The 15,106-nt window shown below is 44.2% G+C and overlaps 1 protein-coding gene across 2 annotated transcripts in view; it reads right to left on the bottom strand.

The window, feature by feature from the left end:
• Window positions 1–15,106, bottom strand: part of CSMD2 (CUB and Sushi multiple domains 2) — a 606,380-nt gene that overhangs the window by 59,962 nt on the left and 531,312 nt on the right. For both annotated transcript variants that reach the window (XM_058553610.1, XM_058553609.1), the window contains exons 47-50: window positions 12,075–12,263; window positions 9,500–9,646; window positions 6,698–6,886; window positions 1,500–1,685 (exon numbers count right to left, since the gene is read on the bottom strand). In XM_058553610.1, the coding sequence (XP_058409593.1) occupies window positions 1,500–1,685; window positions 6,698–6,886; window positions 9,500–9,646; window positions 12,075–12,263 (711 nt within the window). The remainder of the gene's footprint in view (window positions 1–1,499; window positions 1,686–6,697; window positions 6,887–9,499; window positions 9,647–12,074; window positions 12,264–15,106) is intronic.

Below are 15,106 nucleotides of genomic sequence, written 5' to 3' on the forward strand. Positions count from 1 at the left end.
CTCATTAATTAATTACGGAAGACTCTGGCCAGAGTCCAGAGCTGGGGACTGGGAGACCGTAAGCAGCAATCACGAATCCAAGAATCAGCAGTCCCTGGGCAGGTTTGGTAAATGAATGAAGTGGGCTGGGTGGGGAATGTGGCAAACTGGGGCAGGCAGATTGCTCCCCCCCAACAAAGGGGAGATGGTGCTCAGTCAATGCTGATTGTTGCCTGTGAGACTGTAAGTTCTATTAGTCAGATTTTCATTCTTTAAGAGAAGTTAGAAGTGCGGACTTTTAGGTAAAATTTTCCAATTTTAAAATGCTGGGCAGCACTCCAAAATTTTTTACAAAGCACAGCATAGGCAAAAAAAAACCCAAAACAAAACAAAAGAGAAACACACACCTATGATAAAGTTTAATTTAAACTCTATATCTTCGGACTGAATATAGCCCATTAGGCTGCCAGTTTGTGACTTTGGCTTTATAGTTGAACTACACATCTGTCATTTTCGAGTTTTGTGATCAAAGGACATTCATGCAAACTTTCTGATCGTTCTTACATTTAAAAGTAAGTGGCCCAGGTCATTCCGAGGTTCTGTGATGTTTTATGGAAACATCCATAAAACACCTCCGGGTGCAATGGTCTACCAATACTTTGGAAGCAATTCCAATGGGAGCCCAAGTGGTAGGTGATGCTACCTACCCATCTTCACTCCCTGAATCCCCAATTTCCATGTACTTGTTTTTTGCTCATTACAGTAGTCCCCCCTTATCCACGAGGGATACTTTCCAACACCCCCAGTGGACGCCTGAAACTGCAGATAGTACCGAACCCTATTTATACTGTTTTTTCCTACACATACATACCTATGATAAAGTTTAATTTAAATTAGGCACAGTAAGAGATTAACAACAATAGCTAATAATAAAATAGAACAATTATGATAATATACTATAAAAAAGTTACCATAGATCTTAGCAACCTCAGCATACGGTTTTCTTTCTTCCCTCTTTAAGTCAAGAACTTTCACCTTCACTTAAAGGAAGTGCTGCTGCTCTTTGGCACATCTGAATTGCCAGCATCACGACTCTTGTGCTTTGGGGCCATTATCAAGTAAAATAAGGGTTACTTGAACACAAGCACTGCGATATGTCAACAGCTGACCTGATCACCCAGACGGCTACTAGGTGACTAACAGGCTGGTAGTGTATACAGTGTGGACACGCTGAAAGAAGGGATGAATCACGTCTCTGGTGGGACGGAGAGGGGTGGTGCAAGATTTCATCGTGCAATTCAGAATGGCATGCAATTTAAAATTTATGAATTGTTTATTTGTGGAATTTTCCATTTAATATTTTGGGACTGCAGTTGACCACAGGTAACTGAACTGTGGAAAGCGAGCCTGTGGATAAGGGGGCACTGATGTACTGGGTTTTTAGCTCACTCCTCACAGGAATCTTTTCAGCCGCTTACCCAGCCCCTCCTCGCACCCGCCTCCACTGCCCAAGGACTCACGGACACACTGTGGGGGGACATTGTGGTTGCTCCAAAGGCCTGTCTCCAAACACTCGGTTGTGGCCTCGGCGCCCGCCTGGAGGTGGTAGCCTTCACTGCAGCTGTACACGGCCTTGGTCCCCACTGTGTACTCTTTGCCAAACACCATTCCATTCTTGGGGGCCTCAGGAAGCCCACAGGAAAGAGCTAGCAAGGGGGAAAAAAGTCATGAGCATGTCTGCTTCAAGATGACGTTCTGAGAACCTATGTTTATCTTTCTTCTCCCCTGAGGCGCAAATAAAATTATAGTGAAGAATAAGAGGGAAAAGTCTCATAACAAAAAAAAAACAAAAAACAAAAAACAATAGGAGTATCACCAGCAGAGGAGATTTCAAAAAATTTTGGAAGAGGGAATGCAGACAGAAGTGTGTCGATGGATTAAATGGAGCCGAGAAGCTGCAGACCAAAATATATGGGAGGGAGCTATAAGCTAAGACCAGTTCTTCTGGTCTCACAAAAACAGAGTAGAGATAGTCAGGCATCTATTCTCCAAACAAAATAGAGACGATTTTCTTTCCCACTTAAGAAAAAAGAATTCACTTGAGAGAATTAGGGCTGCTAAGGTGTGAACTGGCATCCCAAAGCAAACCTCTTCTAATTCTAGAATTTAAGGTCTCTGAGCCTAAAGGCTTCCTCTCTGTCTCATCATCTCTGCCACATACTCAACTCAACTTCTTATTCATGGGAGAGACTTAGTGGGCAAAGACATCTGTATATATTAACAACAAAGGTAACACACATCTGCTACCTGGAAAATCAACCTAGCCTTTAGTTTAAAATATGAGGGGCCGGCCCGGTGGCGCAAGCGGTTAAGTGCACGTGCCCCACTGCGGCGGCCCAGGGTTTGCCAGTTCAGATCCCGGGCGCACACCGAAGCACCACTTGGCAAGTCATGCTGTGGCGGCATCACATATAAAGTGGAGGAAGATGGGCACAGATGTTAGCCCAGGGCCGGTCTTCCTCAGCAAAAAAAGAGGAGGATTGGCAGATGTTAGCACAGGGCTGATCTTCCTCACAAAAAAAAAAAAAAAGAACAATTAAGGATCACTACATAGGAAGAAAACCAGCAGCATGAAAGAGATAAACAAAGATAAGATTAAAAATAGAAAAAAAAAAGGTCTCCTTTAGGAAACAGAGCTAACTCAGGAAATAGAAGATACATAATCTTTAAAATTCTGATTAATGGTAGCTTGAGAAAGTCAAGGAGACACATTGCATTCATGAAATGAGAAGAGTGCTTTTAAAAAAAGAACAACACAAAAAGAGCAAGGAAGGGCTCTTTTAAGTTAAAAATATGATTTTCAAAATAAGCATTCAACAGAAGGGTTGGAGATAAGGGTTCAATAGAAAGGTTTGGTCTCAGTATACAGACCAAAAAGAGACTGAAAATGTTTAAAAAGGACTGAAAACAGAGAGAATCGATCTAGGAGGTCCAACATCCAGTGGGGTCAGGGCTCCAGAGAGAACAGAGAAAGTGGAGGGGATGGAATTATCACAGATGAAAATTTCCCAGAGCTGAAGAGACACACAAGTCTAGATTGAAAGTGAGCAACATGGACATAAAAAGAACCATTCTTAGATACACCATCACGGAATTTCAGAAGACCAAAGACACACAGAAGTTCCCACAAGTTCCCAGCAAGAAAAAAAATCTGTCATCCCTGTAAAGGCATGAGAATCAGACAGGCATCAAACTGCTCATCAGCAACCAAGGATGTTCGAAGACAATGCAACGATACCTTTAAACTTCTGAAGGAAATAATTTGTAACCTAGAATTTTACCTAGTCAACTCACCAAGCATGTGTGAGGGTGAGAATAGAGATACTTTCAGACATTTAAAGACTCAGAAAATTTACCTCTCATGAAGCCTTTCTGAGGAATTTACTTAAGGCTATACTCCATCAAAAAGAGGGTAGAAACCAAGAAAGGGCATGATATGGGATACAGGAAATAACAGACTTAACTCAGAAGTATGAAGAAAAGGAATCTCAAGGTGACAGCTCAAGAGAGAAAGGTGTGCAGCAACATGGCCAGGGTCATTATTTTATAAAGAGTAGGGTCAACACGATGTTTATTAGAGGAACATACATTACTTAGGTTAGAGTAGCCTGTGTGGTCTTTGAAAGAAGTTAATACTTACAAACCATGCATGCCCTTTGATAGTTCAGGAGCTATTACAGATGGAGAGAGATTAATCAGAGTACTCACTATTGTCCCTCAGCCACCGCCTATCTCTGAAACTAGTCTAGAGCTTAGACCTGCCTCATTCAGAGCTGCAATGAGTTCGAGCAGAGGAAAGTCCCATTGATACTGACTAATGATGATGTCTGATGCGTCTAGAATTTCCAGAACCCAGAAGAGGCATAGGGCTCGGCCTCCATTATGATATGGGGAAGGATAGACTGTCCCAGAAGGAGAGGGTTGGGAAACCAACATGGAGGAAAGATTCAAAGACAGAACGTGGGGGCCTGGCCCCGTGGCCGAGTGGTTAAAGTTCCCCATGTTCCGCTTTGGAGGCCTGGGCTCACGGGTTCAGATCCCAGGTGCGGACCTACTCCATTCATCACCCACGCTGTGGAGGTGTCCCACACATAAAGTAGAGGAAGATTGGCACAGATGTTAGCTCAGGGCGAATCTTCCTCAGCCAAAAAAAAAGAAAGAAAGAAAAAAAAGGACAGAATATGGGATCAAAAGAAGGAGGGTCAGGAAAACAGAAGGAATGAGGAAATAAGGGAACATTTGAATATGATGCTCTTTTAATGCCTGATCCACAGGACTTTAAGCTTCTTCAGTGGTACTAGGTTAGCTAAATTGTCATATCTGATCAACTAACTTCCTTGCTTCCTTTAACCTTTTGGGAAGAAATATTTAGATCCCCTCTGACATTTTGCATGGGGGGTCAATATGGAGACAGCGGGTGAAGCAAGTGGGCAGTAGCCACTTCTCACTGCCGCAGGTCTCGTCCTTCTCTTGTGGATAACTGAGAGGACAGAAGACAACTTCCCAGCCTGAGAGACTAAAAGCCTGTCTCGTGATCGCCATGCCAAAACACAGTCCCCCAAACCCAAAGGTAGGAGGGACACTTCCTGTGGGTAGGAGAGAAGGGGATAGAATCTCAAGAATCACAAAGTATTTGAGGCTTGTGGTGGAATGAGACCTCTGAAGGAGAGAATATGAGGGAGAGAATGGGCTGCAGAAAGGAGAGAGAAAGCATTAGGTGGCATAGAATCTCTCTAAGGTGATATACTTGTCGGCGGAGAAGACAAGGTTTGGAAGCAGCGATGGGGAACTGGAAGAATGCCAGGCCTTTCCTGGTCCTGGGTTATGTGGGAAATAGGGGGTTAACACCCTCCACTTGAAAGGGCCACAGCAGCCATGTTCTCAGAGGAGAGCCACAGTTGCCATGGAGGGAGGAAGTGAAGAGATCCTTCTGGGCAGTGACCAAGGGTGTATGCTTGTTGGCCATGGAACCAGGATTCCAGAGAGCACAGAAGGAATGGCTGAGGTGGAGGGCATCAGAGGGACACCTGGGGTGGGGATGGGGAGAGGAAGCACAGAGCAGTATGAGGATGAGTGGACAGAGCCGAGAGGGGCCTAATTCTGGGAAGTGACAAAAGATAACAGAGATGAGAGGCATGGTAGGTCCCAATTGGAGATCTGGAAACAAGACTTTGTCTGTGTTGCTACAGTTAGAGACATGGAGACCAAAGCCAAATGACATTTGCCATTTGTGGACAGGCAGTTCTCTGGACCTTTGCTTAGGGCATCAAATAGAATATCAATGACGCATTGTCTCTGTTCTTTGAGAAAGCTCGGGCACAGGCGAGAAGGTTGTGAGGGTCAGAGATGACAGATGTCATGAAAAAGTACGTCACCACACTGGGAAACAAAGAACAAGGGCATCACACACGAATGTGATTTCCTGTTTTTGTCCATATCATTGGTAAGGTTTTTCTTTTCTTTCTTTAATGCAGTACATAATGTTGAGAATGTGGGAGAAAAGGCAACATTCACACGCTGCTGGTGGAAGTATAAGTGAAGACAAACTCTCTGGAGGGCAAGAAGTATCAAACGCTGTAGATTTTGTATACGTAGGACTCAGTAATCTCATTTCTGGGAATTCATTTTAAGGAAATAAATGCAGATGTTGATAAAGATGGACTTATAAGGATTTTAATAGCAGCACTGTTTACGAGAGCAAAAAATATAGAAATCCAAATGACCAACAACAGGATGATACTTGAATGAATGACAGTTTTTCCATAATGCTATGGAACCATTGAAAATGATGGGGAAGTGTATGTAATTATATGATAGACGTTAACAAAATATGAAGAGCTTTGCACATTGATGTACATTTTTGTAAACAATATATAAAAGACCAAAGGAAATGCACTGAAATGTTAACTGGTGGTCTCATTTGATGTGATTATAGGCCATTTTCACTTTTTCTTTGGCATTATCTATAGTTTTTTTTTCTTTTTCAGATCTATAGTCTGCATGTATGTTACTTTAAGGGAAAAAAATCCCTTACATTATCAAAGGCAAGGCATGCAAACTGCCCGGTACATATCATGGCTTGATCGCTGATAAGTGAGTATGGTGATGGTCACTCTTCCATCCGGTCCCCTCTGTCCCTTGCCTCCTCCGACCTGCCCTGCGCTTCAGCCAGCCCTAATTGCTTTGCATATCTTGTGATTTCTGGAGTCTGTGCTTTTGCAAACGCTCCTGCTGTTGTCTAGAATGTTTTCCTTGCCAATGCCTGGTCTCAAACTCTGCTTGCTCTACGAGCCCCAGCCCAAGCATGCCCTCTTCTGGGAGCTCTTTCTAGCTGTCCAGGAGGAGGTAGGTCCCTTCTTACCTCTGGGCTCTCACAACACTGTTGATACTCCTGATACAGCACTTCCTTCCTCTGTCATTTTGCATTTATATGCCTACATATCCAGCTCCCTCATTGCTCTGAAAACACTGAGACTGTTTTATCCATGTGTACATCCCCAGGGCTTGGGATATTATGGATCTTCAATATATGTTTGCTGAAAGAGTGAACTAATTATCAATGAAGTAACCCACACTTGGAAGTGACTGGTCCTGGGACAAGCCCAAGATGTGAGTAGGATCCATGCCACCTGTCACCCCCTTCCCACCTGCTTCTCACCTTGACAGAGAGGAATGGCCTCGCTCCACAGGTAGTAGCCCTGGGGGTGCCGGGTACAAATGGCCATGCTGTGTCCCACCAAGCGGTAGCCCGTGTTGCAGCCAAAGTGGATGGAGCCTCCAGGCAGGGTGCTGGTCTGGCCCATAAGGTAGCCATGGAGTGGAGCCCTGGGCAGGCTGCAGTAGGGAGCTGAACAACAAGACGAGGCTCAGGGGACCAGGCAGAAGTGGGAAGACAGACATGGTCTTTCGTGCATGCCATGTCCCTCCCACCACCCCCACCCCATTTTCTTGTCTTCGCCACCGCCAGGTCCACTGCTATTTAGGAAGGTCTGAGTGGTTGACACTGTAACACAGTCGATCAGTTTAGTAAAGAAAAGAAAATCCATGAAGCATTGGGTCCCCTTTGTGGCCCGGAGGCAGCACTGCTTGTGCAGCTAAGTTCAGGCTCTCGAATCCCATCAGCTCCCAGAGATGCAGAAAATAGAACCCGATGGGGTTGGTTCCAGAGGGTGTGACCACGGGGCGTGGACTCTAGAGTCAGGTAGGCCTGCGCTCAAGTCCCGTTTCTGACCTTTCCAGGTCTGTGACTTGGGACGAGTCACTGAAGCTCTTTCAGCTCCTTTACTCACCTGTATATTGGGATTGGTTAGGCCTACCTCATAGGGTTTTGGACAATTTAGAGGGAGTGTGTTTGTAAAGCCCTCAGCCCAGCGCAGGACACTCAGTGCTCAATAAATGGTCCTTCTCCTTCTTTCTGTTGTGTAGGGGGGATGGGGCAGAGGGGGCCTGGCAATCCAGGACACAGAATCCACAGTCCCAATTCCCCTTCAACATATGGCTTCAACGTATTTCATTCATTTGTTCAACAAATAGGTGTCGAGTGTCTATTATGTGCCAGGTGCTGTTCTAAGTGCTGAGAATACAACAATGAAGAAAACACAAAAATCCCAGCCTCAGAGAACTCGCAGCAAAAACTCCTACCAGGGATCCTCAGGGGACGTTCTGTGAGGCTGGGAAAGAAGGATGACCAAAGGAACACGTAGATCCTGCCCCTTCATTTGCTCTGAGTCCCTGGCCGGGTCTCCGAGGCAGACCTGGGATAAGGTGGGTGCCAGGCCTTCACTCCATCCTCCCCATGGTGAGGTCCTCTGGCCTCTTACTCAGTGCTCACATCCCTCTGCTGTTGAAATTGGTGTTGGAAATACCTCCCTTCCAAGCCAGACGAGCTTCCTTGCTCCTCCTTTGCCACCTGTGTCCTGTGTATATTGGATTTACGTGTCTGCCTCAGTCAAGAACAAGAACCTCGTTATAAAACACACTTAGTCATAGAGATAGATGATGTGCAAATTACACGTCTACTGCATTTTAATTAAGTACTAATTGTTTCACCATGTAATTAATTCACTTTCTGCGTGGCATATGTATTGTAATTACAACTGACTCATTACCACCAAACATGTGATTAGTCTTTAAAAACCTCAAGGAAAGGGCAACTCCTTAAAGGCTTCTAGTTCCTAGTTTAGCAACCAGCATAGTGAAATGCTACTACAGTGCTGTATTTCCCTTTGCGTGAGCATCTATCAGGAACTCAGCCTGAATCTCCCTGAGAGGTACCTTAAGATTTGAGGAAACTGAGGACTGAAGAGGTTAAGTGACTTGTCTATTAATCATTCAGCTAGTTAGCGACAGGACTGATCACTGACCCTGGAAGTCGTGAAGCCACCCTCCCTCTTGTGTGCATGGGAGAAAGGAATGCAGAGTTGACATCGCAGAGGAAATGGGCTCTGAGATGGTAAAGATCCTCCTTCTCCCAGACTCCCCTCAGCTTCATCTGGTTTGCTCTTCCCTGAAGCCATACCCAAGAGTTCTTTAAGACTATTCAAATGCCCCGCTAAGTTCGGGCTGGTCTTGCACGGTGGCCCACGAGAAGAGGTGGTCTGAGACAAGTGGTAACTCAGGCAGGCTATAACTTGACATCCCTTCTACCCAATATTCTTTAAAAATCTGTCCAACATTTGTTTGGAGTGCAGGGCAAATGCAGCAGTGGAAAGAGTGCTGAAGGGGAACTGGTGCACCGTGGACCTCCCTACAGCCTTAAGAAGTTCATCTCTGTGTCCAAGCTTGCAGAGCCCAGCCAGCAGTTCCTTGGACCCATTTCCCTTCAAGTGGGCATCAAGCAGCTTATCAAGTTTTCGTTCCAACTACAGACAGTAATCCCCATGATGGGAGTTCAGATAAATTTGATTTTCTCCATCTCATTACATTTCCAGGGGTATTTTTGTGCTCCTCGTAGATTATTGTCCCTATCAGCCATCTGGCTGGTTTGGCCTTTGCTCTGAATCTGTCTATGAGACATGGTTTCCAGAGCGGAAGAGAGGCTCCTGGACTTAAAATATAGCCCATCATTTGCTGCCTGTCTAACATTTGCCAGTTGGAGTTCCACGTCTTAGCATCTTTCAGTTTTAAGGAAATTTATTAACATTTTGACAGGGTTAGGGATAAGATCACATTTGGGCATTATCAGATCATATATAATAAACTTATCCAAAAGACACAGGCTGGCAGTATGAGCAGGAGAGAGGGGAGAGGTTCAAGTAGGGAAAGAAGTAGACAAAGGAGGTAGGAAAAGGTCAAGGACACTTGTGAAGCTTTAAGTGAGAGAGACTGAGAGAAGAGGGTGCCCAGTTCCCGCAGAGGAGCTCCGCCATCGATGGGGATGTGGCCCACGGCATATCTGAGTGAGAAACTTAAGGATCTCAGGGGCTGTGGTCCTTCTCATGAGTGTTTATGTTTCACTCACCTGAATACCGAATCTTAAAGCCCTTCCGATTGTAGGCGTGGTCAGAGGACCAGCGCAGGTACACGGAGTTGCTTGAGCTGGTGACAATCAGGGGAGCTGAGTAATTCCCACTGAGGGCTTTCAGCAGAGGACTTTGTCCTGAGGGACCTGGGGCGAGAGCACAGGACACAGGATCGCAGACTGTCACAGCTATCTAAGATATTAGATTCGGTGCCTTTGATGTCACCACCTCCTATTTTTCCCCTCCTCAAGTGAAGACACAAAGACTCAGAATGGTTGGGTAGCTCGTGCAGAGTCAGCACGGTCATTTGTACTTCCACTCCTGTCTCTGCGTCCTCAGGCATGCCCTAGGTGCTCTTCCCTCCTGAGCCCTAAAGCAGTGCTCCAGGAAGTCACTGCCAACCCATAGGAGTTGGCAGGTGAGATGAAATCTATTTGCCCTTTTGGGACTTGCCCAAGGTCAAGCAGCTGGTTAATGGAAGAGCCGGTTTTCAAACTGGGAACTTCTTCCACCCTGCTTCTCAAGTGCATACTAATAACAGCTCAGTGACTGCCATATAGAAAAAATATTTATTGAATGAATATATAACAGTAAGGTTAGAGGAAAACATCATGTCTCAATGTCATAAATAACACAGCTCCTGAATATCCCTTTCCAAAGCTCTTCCAGAAAGGCCTCCCTCTTCTTTTTTGCTACCTTAAATGCCTGGGAGTGCATCCTGAGGCAGCTGGTTTAAGAGAGGTAGAATATAAAGCTGGATAATCCAAAACACAGGATTTATCACCCTGGAAAGAGCCCTGAGTGATGGTTTCAATATGCTGCTGAGATAGCTCCTGGAAGATTGACCAAAGTAATGGACTGTATTAAACAAAGTAGAGCCATCAGAACTGCTGTGACCAACTATGCAGGAAGGGGTCAAAGTCTCAGAGAAGTGGCCTGCTAGGATGGGTCTACTATATCAGGTCAGAGCACCCACTAGCTGACCACGTCTCTCAGGAGGACCTGGAGGACACTCCAGTTCCTAAGGCAATAAGGAACGCAATGGTGAGAGGGTGAGCACCAGCATCATCGACAACCCGAGTAATGGCTGTCCTCTGTAGGCTGAAACTGAGGGGAGGAGATGCCGTCACAGAACCAGCCTTCCGGGTATTGATGGGGATGAGGAGATCCTAGAATACAGAGGCCAAGCGGAAACACTTAACAGTCAGAAGCAACGTTGGCATAATTACTAAAATGGGCAGCAAGGTTGGAATGGCAGCTAGGATGGTCTGACCTGTAGAATCTATGGAAATGGCTCTCAGAATATGGTATTCCTAAGGGCAAGAAGATGGGCAACTCGCAAAAATATGAATTATGAACAAAACAGATCATGAATACCTAACCAAAAGGGTGAGGAAAGCTAACCCCAATGGAAAGTTGTAATCCCTTGCCCAATTTGGAGACTTTAGCCAGGTTTCATTTCTTTCTCCAGAACACTATGGCTGAAGGAGAGGCTGAGTCTCCATGAAAAAGGACGCTACAAAATACACCAATTGTATACAGTAGTGATTCCCCCAGTCCTTCCCCAAAAAGACCTACCACTGTTTACTCAAGTAACTGAATATTGGAGAAAGGGAACGTCCAGAAGATTTTTGGACACAGAGTGTGAATTGATGCTGATATCTGGGGACCCAAAGCACTGTCATGGCTCCTCTGCTAGAGTAAGGGTGTCTGAGAGTTGGGGTTGGTAATAGAGTCCTTGCCCAGGTCCACCTCACAGTACAAACTTAACCAAGTAGTCATGTCAATTGCAGTAGCTGTGCCCGATGTAGTATCTTCACAGGGCAGATCGACATAGCCTTGGTTACACGGCATGCAGTTATTGATCTAGCAATGCATTCTTTTCCATACCCATCAGAAAGGAGGATCATAAGCAGTTTGCATTCACATGAGATAGACAACAGTATACATTCATGGTCTTCCCCAGAGCTATGTTAATTCTCCTGCTCTCTGTTATAATATAGTATGAAGAGATGTGGACCAGTTGGACATCCTGCAGAATATAGCGTATTGGTTCTCTATATTGGTGACCTTGTTTTAATCAGATCTGATGAGCCAGAAGGGACCATTAGCGTAGATGCCTTTGCAAGATGAAGGTAAGAGATAAGTCCTAGAAAGAGTTAGGTGACATTTTTAGGGTCCAGTGGTTTGGGGCATGCTGAAACGTTCCCTCCAAATTAAAGAACAAGTTATTGCACCTTTTCCCTCCTACCACCAAGAAAGAAGCACAATGTTTGGTAGACCCCCTTGGGTTTTGGAAGTAGCATATTCTTCACTTGGGAATGCTCCTATGATCCATCATTGGTTGACATTCAAGGTGCTAGCTTTGAGTGGGGGCAAGGCTAAGAAAGTGTTCTGTAGCAGGACCAGGCTGTAATACCATCAGCTCCCATGATACAGGGGTTTTTGTGATGAGAGAGACGTTGTGTGGAGCCTCTGGAAAGCTCTAATAGATGGGATATGGCATAGACTCCTAGGGTTCTGAAGCAAGTCTGTGCCACCTGCAGCAGGGAACCATACATTTGACTGACTTACCATCAAAGATCTCAAACTCATCATACTGCTTCTCACTGAGAAAGTACTCCACCGTGAGGGAGATGTTATATCCAGGTTCCACTCTCACCAGCCAAGAGCAGGTCTGGAACTGGGGATAGCTTCCAGGGTAGCTCTGACTCAGGATCACACCTGTGGAGTCTGTCATAAGCTCATTTGTTGGGCAGTGCACTTGGAGAAAGAAAGAGAAATACCGGGTAATTGAGATGGAGATAAAAACAGGGCCAACCCCTTTCCATGGTGCAAAAGACAACCATTGGAAAAGCAGTACTTGAACACATTCACATAAGATCCTGATAGCCATCATTATACTGCTCATGGCATGAGGTGACCTCAGACTCTGTGTCAATGTCATTCTATTTCTGGGATTCAGGCCTGGCCAATTGGTTGGAATCACTTCCTAGGTCAGATATGGGCTTTGGAGTAGGTAGGGATGATACATACATACAGACAACAGTAAGGCATCCCCAAATCCAACAGTTAATCTACTAAATGGGTTTGATTTGTACAAAGAGAGTATGGGACAGAGGTAAGCATTTGGTATTTTGAGTCAAGTACACCTGGATTTATAGCCTACTTCTGTCACTTACTACCTGTGTGGTCTTGAACAAATTATTTCCTCTCTGTGCAATGGCTTCTCCATCCCCAACACAGAAAGATAACACCTACTTTATGGGGCTGTTGTATTATCTAACATATTCTATAATTGTATATAACATTATATAATTGCATATTCATTAATTATAATATATACAATATATTATAGTATTATATGAAATAATATGTGTAAAGCACGCAAAATAGTGCCTCCATAAATTGTAGAGCTGATGATGATAATGATGATAATTATACCAGGAACAGAAAGGGCCAGCAGAAGTTGGCTGTGGCATAATTACAGTATTAAGACATCTAAAGAAAAATGTCACCCTAAGGAAGACAGCCAATGAACTTAGAAAAGGAGCTGCTGGAGGAGCAAGATTGGGTTTTTTTGTGTCTGTTACCATGGGGGCGAGAGAAGATGCTGGTTCAGAGGAGCCCTGCACACCTAGAAATCGGAAAGTGCTCTGTCCTGGGGGCACAGGGAAACTTCAGTACAGCCTATGTGAGACAACCTTCAGGATGATCCACCTCCATTTGCTTGGACTAGGACTCAAAGTAAAGTTCTGAGGACTGAGTCAACTTCTTCAGTACCTTGAAAAAGGCATGCCCTTGGCAGTAGTTGCAAGTATTCCAATTGCTGCAAATGGAGAAACGGGTATTTTGCTGTATATGCATCTCTTTGCTGTATATGTGCCTTTAGACAGGCTTCCTGGATTTTGGGACATTGACAAAAGAGTTTCTGGAACTGCAAGGCCAACAACTAATCCCTGGATTTAACCTGAGGTGACACTGTTCTGGGGAGGAGACTTTGCCACTCACTCTCTAACCATCTCACCTGTTTCCTTCCAGCCTTCTACTTTCACAGAAGTGGGGCTTGCTACTCAGCCCTGGGTCTGGCCTAATAGAGGTTTGCTGTGGCCCAGAATTTCACACGACTCATCCAGGATTCCTCCAGAGTAGCTTTGAAAGGCACTAAGTAGCTTTTCCCGGGAAAGCTTTCTTCTTATTTTCTTATTAATTAATTAATTTAATTAATATTAATTAATAAGAGGAAAAAGAAAGCAAATGGCTTCTCGGAGGAAACCAGCACGGCTTTTGAAATGCTTCTGATTTCACTAATCTGATGACCTACACAGGTCACTGAGGTGTGGTGATATTTAAGTCCCTCCCTAGGCCTCATGGTCCATTCCTGCCTCTACCAGGTCTGCTCTCGAAGCTCCTTACCTTTCTACTTGAAACTGCCTCCACTGAGGGGACACAGGCATGCTCTCTCAAATGAGATTGGGTCACAGGTTTGCCTTTTTGTGGGCAACTTTATCTGATTGGGTGTTAGTGTTTACAAGTTTCTTTTTTTTTTTTTCCTTTGTTTGAGATATCTGGCCTTTGAAGGTTTAGCAGTATTCTTCCATGAAACCATCTAGTCTTGATGTCTTTGCTGGGGTTTCCTTTGATAACATGCTCTATTTCTTGTAGAGAATTTGGAAGGTATAAACTTTCTATCTCTACTGGGGTCAATTCTAGTAAGTGATACTTTCCTAGAAAATCATTCATATCATTAATTTATTGGCATAGATTTGAGTAAAACAGTCTCATAATTTAAAACATTTCTTTTGCTTCGATGGTTACTTTTCCTTTCTTATTTTTGCATATTCCTGCTTTTTCCCTTTGTTCTTGATTAATTTACCTAATGGTTTGGTTATTTTGCTGCTCTTTGTTTCAAGTATATCTTTTTACTTATTTATCCGTAAGGCTGTTTTTCTGTTTTATAACTTGTTAATTTCTTTATAAAATTCAAAATTTTTGAGATTTAATTTATGTACAATAAAATGCACATTTTTTTGGTGTGTGTGTGAGGAAGATCATCTCTGAGCTAACATCTGTTGTCAATCCTCTTTTTGCTGAGGAAGATTGGCTCTGGGCTAACATTTGTGCCCATCTTCTTCTACTTTATATGTGGGAAGCCTGCCACAGCATGGCTTGATAGGTGGTATGGAAACCTGTGCCTGGGATCCGAACCCGCAGATCCTGGGCCACCGAAGCGGAGCACGTGAACTTAACTGCTACACCACTGGGCCGGCCCCAAAATGCACAGATTTTAGGTGCACAGTTCGATGAGTTTTGGCAAATGTATATACCTGTGTATTCATTACTATAATCAGGATATAGATTATTTCCATTACCCCAGAACATTCTCTCGTGCCCCTTTGCAATCAGTATGAGTTGCCCCATGCTCTAGGAAATCACTGATATTTCTATAACCATAGATTAGTTTTGCCTGTACTAGAACTTCACACAATTGGAATCATACATGTATTATTTTTGTGTCTGGTTTCTTTTGCTAAATATAATGTTTGTAAAATTCAACCCAAGCTGTTTTGTGTATCACCACTTCATTTATTTTTGTTGCTCTGTAG

The sequence above is a fragment of the Diceros bicornis genome, chromosome 13 (assembly GCF_020826845.1).
Source record: "Diceros bicornis minor isolate mBicDic1 chromosome 13, mDicBic1.mat.cur, whole genome shotgun sequence".
Classification (NCBI taxonomy): Eukaryota; Metazoa; Chordata; class Mammalia; order Perissodactyla; family Rhinocerotidae; genus Diceros; species Diceros bicornis.